Genomic DNA, 15,296 nt, shown 5'->3' with positions numbered 1-15,296 from the left:
CCCCCACCATCAACATCCTGGGGATCACCATTGACCAGAAACGGAACTGGATCAGCCACATAAATGCTGTGGCTACAAGAGCAGGTCAGAGGCTAGGAATCCTGCAGCGAGTAATTCACCTCCTGACTCCCCAGTGCCTGTCCACCATATACAAGGCACAAGTCAGGAGTGTGATGGAATACTCTCCACTTGCCTGTATGGGTGCAGCTCCAACACCACTCAAGAAGCTTGACACCATCCAGGACAAAGCAGCACGCTTGATTGGCACCCCATCCACCACTTTCAACATTCACTCCTCTCCTAATAGCACGTTTGGTGTACCTATACCCAAAGAACTACAGCAGTTCAAGAAGGCAGCTCACCACCTTCTCAAGGGCAATTAGTGATGGGCAATAAATGCTGGCCTAGACAGAAACGCCCATATCATCCTCGAACAAATAATAAAAAAAGTTCACATGAAACCTTATCAACTGAACTCTCTTCTACTTGAACCTACTTCGCCCTGCTTTGAAACTCGCTGCCAGTATCTTCAAATAGGGACAGCCTCTTTACTTGAAAATTGGACACCGCATCCACTAAACCAAAATTCAAGGGATACCAGATCCCTTATCCTCAGTTTTAACAGCATAGTGCAGTTTTCAAACGGAATACTCCAAAGTTAAGCCGACTTTTGAAAACAAAAGTGCCATTTAATTATACTAACAAAAATTATTCCTCATCAAATTGTGTACAACACAAATGCAGACAGAGAGTCATATTAAAGTTTTTAACCTGTTATTAAGGCAGCACCCAGTAATAAAACTACATGACATCACTGCACTTGTTGTTGCCGGGAATCCCCAAAGCAACCGTATATATTTTTTTGAGGCGCTGAATTGTGAACCTTAACCGAGCATCTAGATTTATAGCATGGGTGCTTTCCAATGTGTCTTTCAGACACACACACACACAGACATATACAAAACAGGTCTTGTGTTTATAGACGGATAAAACTCCCACTGGTTAAATGGGAAGAGGGAGACAGAGGTTGATATTGGAATATGTGCAATAAACCTACAACAGATAACACTAATAAAATAATAAAAGCAAGCCCAAAAGTAATTACAGTCTTGTAATCTCAGAGGGTTTCAGGTGACCTCAATCTGTAACAGTAAAGCTCTAGGAGTTTATCATCTGCAGTCCAAGATAAGAATCACAAGTCTTGAAGATGATCAGTTTTTAAAAATCAAAATACATATAAACGTTCATGTGCTGTTCGATTCCATTTTGAGCATCTATTTCTTTTGCTCATGGTGGGTGTTACAGCATCAACTGGTCCATGGATTTACTGCCAGAATATCCACATTTGGGGTTAATATGTTTATCATAATCACTGCTATCTCATCAGGTTAGAATCAAGAAATCAGCAGAAAATATTGTCAATTAATGTATAAAACAATCATACTTCAAAAAATAAATAAAAAGCAATTCTGCAAAATCAGAGCCAGGATGTCTACAGTCTCTTAATTGGCATTCATATGTATTTACCCAGTGTTTATTTAATAGCAGGGACACTTTATAACCTTAAATGGACATAAATCTAAACTTTACAAGGCACAATGTCCCTGACCCAACAAATATTTGTTTTCCTACTTGTCATGAGCTGTTGCCATGGAAATCTTGCTAGTGCTTTAAAGAAAAAGTCTTGCATCTAACATGCAATTACACCTGAATGCGTGATTTTGGTTTCTCGAGCCTGCCCCATGTTTTTGGTGGGAATGGGGCATTGGTGAAACCACATTGTTTTTAAATCTTACCACCGGTTTCCTGCCTGGGTGCCCCTGCTGCCATTTTCAAGTGGGCCTTGATATAATCAGCCAACGCTCCCACCAGAAACAGCCAAGTCAGGGTCCAATAACATTTTTGGGATTCTGATGCCATTTTGGTTGCAGGACAATATAGCACCCTCTGTTTATCCCAGCTACTGCTCATAGCAGCAAACGGACAGAAATAGTGCCCCTCAGATGGGTCATGGTGAGCTGCGCTGGAAAGGTTAGCCATTTTGAAAAGTTAATGCCAATGTCTGCATTCTCATTCACCAAGGACCCATAAAGAACATATGGTCATATAACTACAACCATCGTCCCCTTTCAAACATCCAGGCCCAATAGGTTTATATTGAGTATTGCCGTTAGAGAAAAACGGAACTTCAAATATTATTTTAAAAAAAATTTTAAATTGCAGTTGCTGGAAATATAAAGCAAACAGAAATGATGGAAACACTGAACTTGTGAGTCGGCAACTGTGGAGAGTAGACAAGTTAAGATTTTGGGTTCCACTTTTCATCAGAATTATTCAGAAGGGTTGTACCTGAAACATTAATTTGTCTGTTTACCCCACAGACATTGACTGATCTGCTGAGTGTTTCTAGCATTTTCTGGTTTTGAATCATATTTTAATCGTCTTATTTTAATGGAAGCACTTTAGCAAAACACCAGTTATTAACTTGGAATTGACTGGGAAGAGCATTAAAAGAAACTTAATCCTCAATCCAGACCAGCACCTAATCCTCCAATCCAGGTCTTTGCAAAAACATTAAACCAGGATTTAAATCTTAGTCACAACTGGCACATGTCCGCTTCTGATTTCAATGAAAAAGTTTATCTTAAATTCATATCAGGAAAATAATGAACAATACTCAGATTCGAATAGCCCACAGACAACCAGTGCTCTAATTAGTTTTCGACAAATATTGGGAGACCCATGTTGTTTTATTAAGATGTGCGCAATGCATACATGTGTGTACATGCACAATGTGTGCCTGTCGCAGAGTATGTGCGTCAGAAAACACAAATGAAAGTTTTTGTACAAATTTTGAAATAATTTTAATGTAAAGGAAGCACATTTTACTGAAAGAAGATGGCCACGTCGTACCTTGTTTAAAGTTGTCTCATTGAAGATAAACTCCAGAGATCTGGGTCTGCTGTAATGAGTGATTTTGAAGAGTTACATTTCCTCAAGACTCGATATATATTTAAGTCTTGCATATTGCACGCTTGCTCCAAATGTTACATTTACTTCCGGTAACATTTTCCTGCCACACTTTGTTGATAACTCCCCTATTGCTATAAAAGACTGTATCCCCTGACTCACAGTCAGCAAAGCCAGGGGAGATCTGCTAGTCATTACAAATATTTTATCACAATATCCAGGAATCAGCTCTGAAGAGTTTACAAAGGAGGACTAACATGGCAATCAGCCAATCTGCAGAGATGTGTATGGGTTGGATGAGCCCATCCTCCTCACTGACACTCGACCAGAAGAAAAAAGTGGGGCTAGGTGAAGAATTACAATTATTCTGAATACTTTTACTCCCACAATGCTTTTAAACATCAGTCTGTTACTTTTTTTTTTAAAAAGGGAAAAAAGCCTCTCCTATCTTAAAGATAGAGAAGTGCTGACTGAGACCTACTATTCTGGGTTTACTTTGGCAAGTTACATCTCACAAGGAACTGCAATTCTTTGAGCAATCAATTTCAGATGCTAATGTGGGATTTCATTTCTTGACAGTATTCTCTTGTTAAAATGTACTTTGCGGTCTATTTATTCACAGTCTCTCTTTCATCCTTGCCTTCTGTACAAGAACTCACTTTGAAGATCTGCTGATGAATTTCTTTCCCTTCTCTGAGACTCAGTAGAATTGGCAATAGTTTGGCTCATTTGGACCTTTAGAGTAAGCTTCTCATTCAATACTTCAGCTCCAGCAATCCAATGCAAGATTATACTACGGAGTACGTTACCTGCTACGTTCCTTGCTGAGATAATTGCTTTGACCTGACTGGCATGTTGGATGAACTTGATATACTTCAGTTAACACATTGCTCAGTACAAGTGCCTTCTATAGGGTTATATTATCATTTTCCCATTTATCAGTCATAGGACTGTGGCAGCATTCAGTGACGTACCAGCCACAGCTACCAACAGCAGTAGTGCTCAAGAACAGAGTACAACCGTAGTTTTAAATGGCCACCCACTTCACTCCCAAAGCGAGTGAGGCCTGTAAGTCTGCAAAGCACAAACACAAACACTGATTGATCCAATGTGGATCATTTTTGCAGATAAATGACTTTGCCTTGATCTAAGTATCTCTTTCTGCTCCTCTCCACACATCACCCACAGGCTGTAATTACTGTGTGGCAGACCTGGAGATTTAATGTTGATTAATGAGTGACAACCAAGAGGACATTATGAATCACTGTAGTTTCTCTATTTTACATTATATACACACCAATATGTACAAATAATTTGAGTTAACAAAAAGGGGACATTTTAAAAATTATTTTTTCACCCTATTTTCTTCCTACCTTACTCCTCTCCTAAAGGCATTGACTTTTGTATTCATTCATAGGATGTGAGCATCACTGGCAAGGCCAGCATTTATTGCCCATCCCCAATTGTCCTGGAGAAGGTAGTGGTTAAAAATGTTGGCTTTTTGAGGTAACTTTGAGTCACCCTTTACTAAATCACTCAATAATCCAACCTTAGTAAGTTTTTTGGCCATAAAGGACATCAAAGTGGAGTTCAATTCTGATCTCACCCAACATTCACACAAAGGCACTTTCAAGCAGTGACTGTAGGGTAGAATAGAAACCAAATTTGATCCCTCTATAGCCCTGGAAGAGTAGCAAGCTTCCTGCTGCTTGTCCAGCTAGGACCACCATACCCACTGGGGCAACAGCCTGCAAGATTCTTAGTTGACAGGTCTATCCTTTCCAGGTTGGCTGATTAATCATCAGCAGTTCCCTGGAGTAACACAAACTTGCCTCGAATATCAAATTACACAGCATGTCACAGTGGATTGGCTAGGTTCCAAACTTCCATTGTCAAGCATAACACTTTAGTAATTTCTTTTAAATGGGTTGTAAAATAATGACTCAATTGAACGGTTACAATGAGGAGACTGAGTGAACAGATGACAAAAGTACAATTTTTTTTGAAAAGATTGATTGCCAAGGGAAAAAATTACATTTGTCCCAAAACAACATTACAATGACAATTTTCTCAATTTATTTGATTCCATTAACAGGTTAATTATGCAATAGTATGTTGCATTTTTATAATATGGCTATTATATTATGAAGACGTGTAAATTCTTCAAATCTAACGCCTGCATATATTTGTCAACGTTTTCTGTTAGAAATTCTGATGCCCACGTTTACAATGGAAATTGCCTGTGCAAACCAGTCACGATGTTCCACGAGTGGAACAGAGGAACACAGGAACAGGAGTAAACCATTCACCCCCTTGAGCCTGCTCCGCTATTCAACTAGATCATGGCAGATCTTCTACCTCAACACCATTTTCCCGCACTATCCCCATATCCATTGATATCTTTAATATCTAGAAATCTATCAATCTCTGCCTTGAATATACTCATTGACAACACTTCCCAATCTCTCACCATTCAAGAAATACTCTGCATTTCTATGTTTCCTACCAAAGTGGATAACTTCACATTTTTCCACATTATATTACATCTGCCATGTTCTTGCCCACTCACTTAGCCTGTCCAAATCCCCTTGAAGCCTCTTTGCATGCAGGCATTGTAGTGCCACCACTAGTGGGAGGGTACAATCCCAGCATGTCAAGCTTATATGGGCAACTTCCATGAGAAATGTGCACATAGGAATTTACAATGGAAATTTAAAGAAAAGGACAAAACATATGACTTCAAAATTGGGACTAATTATGCCCTGATCTAATTATCTCCTGCCCTTAACCCAAGGCTACACTTAGTGCACACAAAGTCAAAACCGTCACAGGAGATCGGCTAGTTACAGATAATTACATACAATCCCTCGTATTCAGAAGTGCTAACAGTTGCCCAGAAGGAAACTTTTCCTCACTAATGTGCCCCTAACTCCAGTAGTTGCAGGCGTCATGTTCAATAAGTCTAATCTGATTCAGAGAAACAGTACCTATTCTGAGCCCAAGAAATGGAACAGTGATGTGAGGTTCATCAGTGTGTATCCACTAAAATCCAAAAATGCCATTTTTACAGCAGGTAACTATTAATTTTCACCACCTTCTCTTACACATTTCCAAGCAATGGATAGCAAAATTTGAATTTGATGTTGCATCACGCATTGCTGTTATGTGTTCAATAGCAATGATGAGCGTTATCTTGAAGGATTAAATTAATCTTGCACTTCAGATGACATCACAAACCACAAAAACAAAGCTTGCGCTTCACAAAATGAATTTTTTGGCTGATAGCAAGTGTCAAATGTATGTCACGTTTCCTGAATGCTTGGTGTCATTCAGATGAAGGAGATTCATGAACGTACCTTCTCAGCACGTATAATTGACCAAGATTATTGCTACCTTTTTTTTTTACACCCATGATATATGCAGCATGCTCAAGCAGTATTTTCTTTAAAAATACATTGCTAATATATCGTGCAGTGAAGTAATCAAATTTTAAAATTTCTTCATTGATTTCATAAAAATATTAACTGTTCATTGGATAAAAAATGGTCTGAACCAGTAAGGTATAGCCAAGCAGAACTGAAATGTCCCAGTTAAACGTATATCTTTCTTTAAAGATTTTGGTATTTCTAGGGGAGATAGGGGGTGTTTATCTTAAATAGATCACTCACTGATTTTGTACTTCTACATATATATTACGTAATAATGCACCTGATGGAAAACCAAGCTATTTCGCCTTAATCCGAAGGAACACTCAGTGAGACAACTCATTTCAACAGTGTTTGTTGAAAGGACTTTTCAATCACATTGTTGGTCTGATTCTTTAACATTGCACCAATAAGCTTGTTTGCTAAACATTTCCCCTATGTTACCACCTAGAAAAAAGATACTATATGTAAATGCACAAAGTGCAGTGAACAAGGTTGGTGAGCTACAAGCACAAATAGCAGTATAGGAATATGATGTAGTGGCAATAACAGAAATGTGGTTTAAAAATGGTGAGGACTGGGCACTTAATATACAAGGATATATGGATTTTATGAGGCTCATGGAATAAGAGGGTCAGTGCCCAATTGGATAAAAAGATTGGCTTAAGGACAGAAAAAAGCGAGTCGCGTTAATGGTTGTTTTGCAGACTGGAGGATGGTAGACAGTGGTGCCCCCGCCCAAGGGTCAGTGCTAGGACCAATGCTATATATAAACAACTTGGATCTTGGAATACAGAGTAGAATTTCAAAATTTGCCTAAGATACCAAACTTGAAGGAGTCACAAACAGTGAGGATGATAGAAGCCACCTACAACAGGACATAGATAGGCTAGCAGAACGAGTAGACAAGTAGCAGTGGAATTTAATGTGGACAAGTGTGGGGTACTGCATTTTGGCAGAAGGTATAAGGTGAGGCAATACAGACTTAATAGTTCTAAAGAGTGTGCAGGAACAGAGGGACCTAGGTGTGCATGTACATTGCTCTTTGAAGGTGACAGCACATATTGAGAGAATAGTTAGCAAACCATCTGGGATCTTGGGCTTCATATGGAGAGGCATCAAGTACAAAAGCAGGGAAGTTATGCTGAACCTTTATAAAGCTCTGGTTAGGCCACAACTGGAGTATTGCATCCAGTTCTGGTCACCGCACTTAAGGAAAGATGTGAGGGTCCAAGCGGGTGCAGAGGAGATTTACCAGAATGGTTCTAGGGATGAGAGATTTTAGTTACAAAAGGTTAGATTGGAAAAGTAGGGGTTGTTCTCCCTGGAGCATAGGAGATTGAGGAGAGATTTCATAGAGGTTAAGGTAGACAAGGAAAAACTGTTCCCATTAACTGATGGTACAAGAACTAGCGGACACAGATTGAAGGTCTTGGGCAAGAGTGCAGGAGGAATGTGAGGAAGAACTTTTTTTTATACAGTTAGTGGTACTGACCTGGAACTCACTGCCCACGAGGGTGGTGGAAGCGGAGATAATCAATGATTTCAAAAGAAAATAGAATGGACACTTGAAGGAAACAAACTTGCAGGGCTATGGGGAATTGAGCAGGGGAGTGGGACTGACTGGATTGCATTGTGGAGAGCCAGCATGGACTCAAGGCTGAATGGCCTCCTTCTACACTGTAAATATCTATATAACTGTATATAGTTATAAGTTATCACATTTCTCAGAAGCATGTCAAAACAATAAATGTAAACTGTGTTAATAGTGGTTATGGAGGCAAAAGAAGTGTTTTAAATGTTCAGAGGATTCTGTATTACTCCCAGTTCACCGCAATAGAAAGTTATTCACAAAATATGCAATGGGCATCAAAGCATATCACACAGTACACTTCAATTGATAAATCTGCACGCCACTAGATAAAGGGGTTGGTCTTGTCACAATTCATTCAGAAGTCAGAAAGCATTTTGCTTAAAGTAACAGTTAACATAAGGCAGCAGCCATAGGCTGTTAATACAGGTCTCACTAACATATAGCTTACTATTACAGATCGGTTTAATATAGAGTCCAGGAGTGTGAACCAGCACTCATTTTCACTCGTACTTTTCTTCTTAACTATATCAGTAACAAATATACATGATAAATGGAGTGAATTAACTTACAAGACAATGCATGCTCTTGAATTATGTTGGTACCCATGGCAACTCGAATCCAATGGGAGTGTCGAGGGTCAGCAGATGACAACCACATGTTTATCAATGCTGTATACGTAGTAAGAGGCAGCTATGCCCGTATAAAGCACATTTCGGAGAAGTGTGAACATTCTAATGTCGATTGTTGCCGATTTTAAGTTGCTAAGCTCCACTTTGCCTTCAAGGAGCATCATTCAACACAACAGTTCTTAGTTGGTCCACTAGGGGGAGCGTTGTGTAGTAGCGAAGCATCTCCCCTACCCTACAAAGCTAAAGGAGAAAAGGTAGCAGTGGGTGGAAGCAATTGGGTAATGATCCAAAGTGAGGAAATCATGAGCAGAAACGCTGGTCATCCACTCATGGAAGATGCACTGAAACTTCTGCTCTTCATAACTGCAGAAAGCACAGATAAAGAAATTGAGCCTGGTACACAGAGCGCAGAGGCAAAGACAGGAACTTTCTGCTGGGTCATTCCTGCCTGCTTACTGGCAACCTTTTAGCAGTATCTGTGGTCTTTGCATTGGAATAGTCGACTGACACACACTCACCCAGTGCTTGAACTTCTTTGCCCCAGGCAAAAGGAGCAGAGAACAGGATTTATGTGTAGAAATGTTGGCCAAAGCAAGTTTTTCACCAGTTGACGATCATTCTTTGTTCCAATTTACAAAGACAAAAGTAAAAATGTTGGTGTAAATCTGAGACAGTAATGTGGGACCCACAAGGGGGGGGGGGGGGGGGAGGGGGAAGAACATGGGCAATAAGACAATGTTACTTGACCCATAGGAGGGCATATGCCCAGCACTCACTACTCAGAAGTTTGTGGGTTCAAGACATACATCGAATCTTAAGTTTATGACCCAGGCTGCACTCCAGTGTGGTACTGATAGAGCGCATTATCAAAGATGCTGTCCGTGAAATGGATGTTAATCCTCTCCCTGTTCCATTTGTTCAGCAGGGTAAAAGAAAACACTTGTGGCACTAGTTACTTGCACAGAAGGAAATTCTTCCCCTGTCCTGGACAACAAACACTACCAAAGACAGTTTAACTACTCACTGATGTGAGTTTGTGGAATCTTATTGTGCACCACAGAACTTGCAAGTAATTAACTGCATCGTGAAGGACTGCAAGATGTTTCTTTGTAGGAAGATTGTGTTCTTCAAAAATACAAATGCAGCCAACACATTCTCATGAAGAACAAATGAGCCCCAAGTACCACAGGTACTGGCTGGATTCTAATTGGATTAACAGAACATGTAACAGGCCCCTCACCCCAGCCATGCCTGGACATTGAAGAACCATGCAAAAAACAGCCACTGTATTCAGTCTTACTTCTCCCACCATTTAATATTCTGAGTAAGTTTTAATTACGCTGCTCAAAGCAGATAAAACCTGGAATTTGCAGATAGAGTATTCCTGTTAAAAACTGCCAAAGTACAAATTTGGACATATTTGACATTCAGTAATAGAGGTGTACTGGTAAAGATATTTAAAGAACCGTACAGCACAGGAACAGGCCATTCGGCCCTCCAAGCCTGCGCCGATCTTGATGCCTGCCTATACTAACATCTTCTGCACTTCCGGGGCCCATATCCCTCCATTCCCTTCCTATTCATTTATTTGTCAAGATGTCTCTTAAACGTCGCTATCGTACCTGCTTCCACCACCTCCCCTGGCAGCAAGTTCCAGGCACTCACCACCCTCTGTGTAAAGAACTTGCCTCGCACATCCCCTCTAAACTTTGCCCCTCTCACCTTAAACCTATGTCCCCTAGTAACTGACTCTTCCACCCTGGGAAAAAGCTTCTGACTATCCACTCTGTCCATGCCACTCATAACTTTGTAAACCTCTATCATGTCGCCCCTCCACCTCCGTCGTTCCAATGAAAACAATCACAGTTTTTCCAACCTCTCCTCATAGCTAATTCCCTCCAGACCAGGCAACATCCTTGTAAACTTCCAATTCCTTCAATGAACATTGAATTCTCCAAATCCAAACCTTCATGGAGTCAAACCAGGAGATCCAAATGGTAACAGAATTTTTTTTCATTCATTCATGGGATGTGGGTGTTGCTGGCTAGGCCAGCATTTATTGCTCATCCCTAACTGCCCTTGAGAAGATGGTGGTGAGCTGCCTACTTGAACCGCTGCAGTCCATGTGGTGTAGGTACACCCACAGTGCTGTTAGGAAGGGAGTTCCAGGATTTTGACCCAGCGACGGTGAAAGAATGGTGATCTAGTTCCAAGTCAGAATGGTGTGTGGCTTGGCGGGGAACTTGCAGGTGGTGGTGTTCCCATGCATTTGCTGCCCTTGTCCTTCTAGGTGGTAAAGGTCACAGTTTTGGAAGGTTCTAAGGAGCCTTGGTGCGTTGCTGCAGTGAATCTTGTAGATGGTACACATTGCTGCCACTGTGCGTTAGTGGTGGAGGGAGTGAATGTTTGTAGATGGGGTGCCAATCAAGTGAGCTGCTTTGTCCTGGATGGTGTCAAGCTACTCGAGTGTTGTTGGAGCTGCATCCATCCAGGCAAGTGGAAAGTATTCCATCACACTCCTGGCTTGTGCCTTGTAGATGGTGAACAGGCTTTGGGGAGTCAGGAGGAGAGTTACTCGCCGCAGGATTCCTAGCCTCTGCGCTGCTCTTGCAGCCTCAGTATTTATATGGCTATTCCAGTTCAGTTTCTGGTCAATGGTAACCCCCAGGATGTTGATAGTGGGGGATTCAGCAATCGTAATGCCATTGAATGTCAAGGAGAGATGGTTAGATTCTCTCTTGTTTGAGATGGTCATTGCCTGGCACTTGTGTGGCATGAATGTTACTTGCCACTTATCAGCCCAAGCCTGGATATTGTCCAGGTCTTGCTGCATTTCTACCCGGACTGCTTCAGTATCTGAGGCGCCACAAATGGTGCTGATCATTGTGCAATCATTCATTCAGCAAACATCCCACTTCTGACCTTACGACTAAAGGAAAGTCATTGATGAAGCAGCTGAAGATGGTTGGACCTACGACACTATCCTGAGGAACTCCTGCGGTGAAGTCCTGGAGCTGGGATGATTGACCAACAACCACAACCATCTTCCTTTGCCATCACTTTTGTAGAAGTGAGATTTCAAAAGAGGTGTTAAGCACAGTTATTCCAAAAAGGAAACAACAGCTCCTATTAACTGTAACCATGTTAGAAACAGAAAGTGCTGGAAATGCCCAGCAAGCTTATCAGCCACTAATGGAGAAAAATCGGTTAATGTTTCAGTTGTAACCTACTTCTACTGCAGGGACCCAACCAAAGTGTTAACCCGCCTTTCTTTTGCAAATGCCAGCTGACACTGCGTATTTCCAGCATTTTTTTTACTTTTCAGTTTTGTCATAAGTTGTTTTCTCTAATGCTAACCAAAAAACTGCCATTATAGTTGCATTTCCCTTTTTGCTGTATTGACTAACAGAAACAGGAAAATATACCAGCTTGGTCACATGGATTTTCAAACATTCTTCTTTAAAATGATGCAGCTTTTAACAAAAAAGCCTGTTTGCAAACATTAAAATGCTTGCTTGCACTCTGCATTGTATAGACCACAATCACTAAGCTTTACAGACAACAGCACGCAAGTAAAATTAATGCTCAAAGTAAGCAATGTTCCAGTTGTGGGGTACACAATATTTAATCAGATAATTTGCCGTTATTTCAATCACTTGCTACACTAACTGCATGTGAAAATATAACTGGTTAAAATAAGATACTGAACATCCTTACGATGTTAATTGCTTTGCAGTAAAATTCTCAGCAAAGCATGTGAAAAAGAGAATATTTTCATTAATACCCATCCCAGTCATAGAGCACGAAAGCCAAATGGGAAAACTCAAAGGCTTTGACTACAGTGCTTATGGAAAAACTGAACACACATGAAAGGACATAAAGATGTACATTCTACAATAAAGCAAAACTGGGGAATTCCATTCAGCTGACACAAATTCAAGGTTCAGATGTAAAGAAAAAAGGCAGTTTGTGACATTGTTAAACCCTTTGATTGGCCTTCTCTGAAAAGCACAGTGGAGTTTGAGAAACTTGTGAGAATTCAAGTCCCAAACTGACATTCTAGCTCAGCACTCTGCTGATTGAATTTGGCAATGTATTAGAAGATATCTATAATGGAGCAAGTTGGCTAAGCTGATAATGATGTGATGATTCAAATTAAATGATCACAGACAGAAGAAAATCTTCCGGGGGTCTCTGCCTGCATCACTGGGTGGGGAAAGATGAGAAAGGATGAATCTCATTTTTGACACTTTTTTTTTTGGAGAGGCAGTTACACATTTTGACATAACCTGCATCTTCATGACACTTTGGCAGAGGTGCGTCGAGCACCGTCTTAAGATGTATTTACCTTTTGCATGGCCACCTAACTTTCTCCTTCAATTGAAATCTAAGTTAACCAGCGTTCAGGAAAGCAATGCAATACTTTGATGAAATGCGCAGTCAGTGCAATGTCTTTTTGCAGTACAGGATACATGAAGAACCGCTAAACCCCCCCTGAGTACAAGCAGTCTAGGAGCGATTTCTTGATTAAATAAACCCCATCAAATCAGAGTCCCTGTCAACTGCACCAATGCCAATCCAATTCCTACTGATTTTGGTTATCACCTTTGGTTAACAATATATTTTTTATTTGGTGGAAAGTTAGAGCGAGCTACTCCCGGGAACAAACTGTTTTTTCCCCCCCAACGCAATTTAAAAAAACACTGCCCTGCTCATCAGCCAAACAGAAAAATAACGACACTCCCCAAGGACGGTGCAAATGACAGCGATAAACAAGTCTCCCCGCACTCTTCAAACAGCCACCATAGTTGCTGCGATGTTCAATCTTTGTCACCGCTTTGCTGTCAGACATACTTTCAAGGACGGTATCACAAGGTCTCTCTGTATTTCCCCACCCCAGACTTTGTGGATTTAACAGATTTTCCCCTCCCTTTAACTGGTCCTCTACTAGCTGTTGATCTTCAGCGTTTGGATAGCATTACTTGTAAAAAGGGAAACAATCTGCAAATAGTAATAGACAAGATATTTATGGAAAGACATTTTTAAACTGAGCAAACTACTGGGAGAGGGAAAAAATACAATGACTCTCTCGCCTCACTTAAACAGATGAAATTAAACAAAGTCAGTACGTTACAGGATTTCAATGTGATTTTTACCTTGATGATGCTACTGCGGGGAGTTGTGGATTGCTTTCCCTCTGCAGTTTCACTGCTGACGGACGGGTCACTCTGCTCCGGGCATTTGCCGTTGGAAATAGGTTGGGTTTCGGATGAAAAGACAGTTGAGTTTGGGATGGAGTCGCTTGGAGCCGGTAGCCCGGGTTCAGCACCGTCTCTCTGTCCATCCGCCATCATCAAAGGAGCAACCCTCTCACTCAATGCGGCCACACATGCTGCAGAGAGACCTCGGCGACCCGCCACTGACCAGTGTAACTGACCTGAAACTAACCAGCACGCCAGAGGCACGGCTCCGCAATCAGCCCAGCCGATTTCATTTACTTCCTGTGAAATTAACGGATATAATCCGTCACCACACCAGCCTGGCTCTGTGCGACTTCCTCGTTTCCAACACGTGCTGTGTTGTAAAGAACGCCTCTTTCCCAGGTCACCCCTCAAAGAAAATCATGGGATTTAACGTCGGGACCAAAGATATATTCTGCTGATGGTCTGCAGTCACCAAGGGCAGACGTGACAGCTGTGCTTACAGGGAGGGGGAAAAAGCCAGCTCTTTCGACTGTTTAAACATAGGAAGTCACTCACGTGCATGTGCAAGTTCACGGTGCACCAAATAGACATTAAATCGTGTAGGGGCAACCAATTGAAAGAGTCCACTCCCAAACACTGCAAATGTCCCGAAGCTTAATGATGTGCAGCCGCTGAGATGCACCATCATCCCAGAGCCCTGTGTCAGTTAAGACACGTTTCAGTGACTTCTTTACTTCGGGGTTTAAGACCCGATTTGGAACAGTTGCATTTCAAAAGCAAACCTGGTCAGTGTTAGTTAACAAAAAAACACTGCCTGAGTATCGTTTTAAAGACTCCTGCAAGTTCATTGCGCAGTTTCAAATACAATGTGTGGGCAATTACAGCATTTATTACTTTGCATTCTAAACTCAAGACCACTTTTAACAGAAGCCCTGCAATGCTCAGCTAATAAAAGCAAACAGCTTATTTTCAATAAACGCCGTCAGTTTTCAATCAGCTCGCCTGTGTCTTACGCGTGGTGTCCGGTCGCCACCTTTCGTTAAGACTAAAAGCAAACAGGGTCTGACAAGAGTTCATTGGATACCCATATTTTCTTTTGGGCCTCCTTATCTCGAGAGACAATGGATACGCGCCTGGAGGTGGTCAGTGGTTTGTGAAGCAGCGCCTGGAGTGGCTATAAAGGCCAATTCTGGAGTGACAGGCTCTTCCACAGGTGCTGCAGAGAAATTTGTTTGTTGGGGCTGTTGCACAGTTGGCTCTCCCCTTGCGCCTCTGTCTTTTTTCCTGCCAACTACTAAGTCTCTTCGACTCGCCACAATTTAGCCCTGTCTTTATGGCTGCCCGCCAGCTCTGGCGAATGCTGGCAACTGACTCCCACGACTTGTGATCAATGTCACACGATTTCATGTCGCGTTTGCAGACGTCTTTATAACGGAGACATGGACGGCCGGTGGGTCTGATACCAGTGGCGAGC

General features: G+C 41.5%; 1 protein-coding gene across 4 annotated transcripts in view; it reads right to left on the bottom strand.

Annotated features, from left to right (window-relative positions):
* Nucleotides 1–14,264, bottom strand: part of plcl5 (phospholipase C like 5) — a 194,908-nt gene extending 180,644 nt beyond the window's left edge. For 2 of the 4 annotated variants that reach the window (XM_068013430.1, XM_068013431.1), the window contains exon 1: nucleotides 13,775–13,861. Coding sequence is in view for 1 of the 4 variants with exons in the window: in XM_068013429.1 (XP_067869530.1) it covers nucleotides 13,775–13,972 (198 nt within the window). In the remaining 3 variants the exon portion in view is untranslated. Of the gene's footprint in view, nucleotides 1–13,774 lie in introns of all 4 variants that reach the window. The other 2 variants (XM_068013429.1, XM_068013432.1) reach the window with 2 other exon arrangements.
* Nucleotides 14,265–15,296: the final 1,032 nt, after the last annotated feature.

This window comes from Heterodontus francisci, chromosome 33 (assembly GCF_036365525.1).
Source record: "Heterodontus francisci isolate sHetFra1 chromosome 33, sHetFra1.hap1, whole genome shotgun sequence".
Classification (NCBI taxonomy): Eukaryota; Metazoa; Chordata; class Chondrichthyes; order Heterodontiformes; family Heterodontidae; genus Heterodontus; species Heterodontus francisci.
This window is presented reverse-complemented; position numbering and strand designations above follow the sequence as displayed.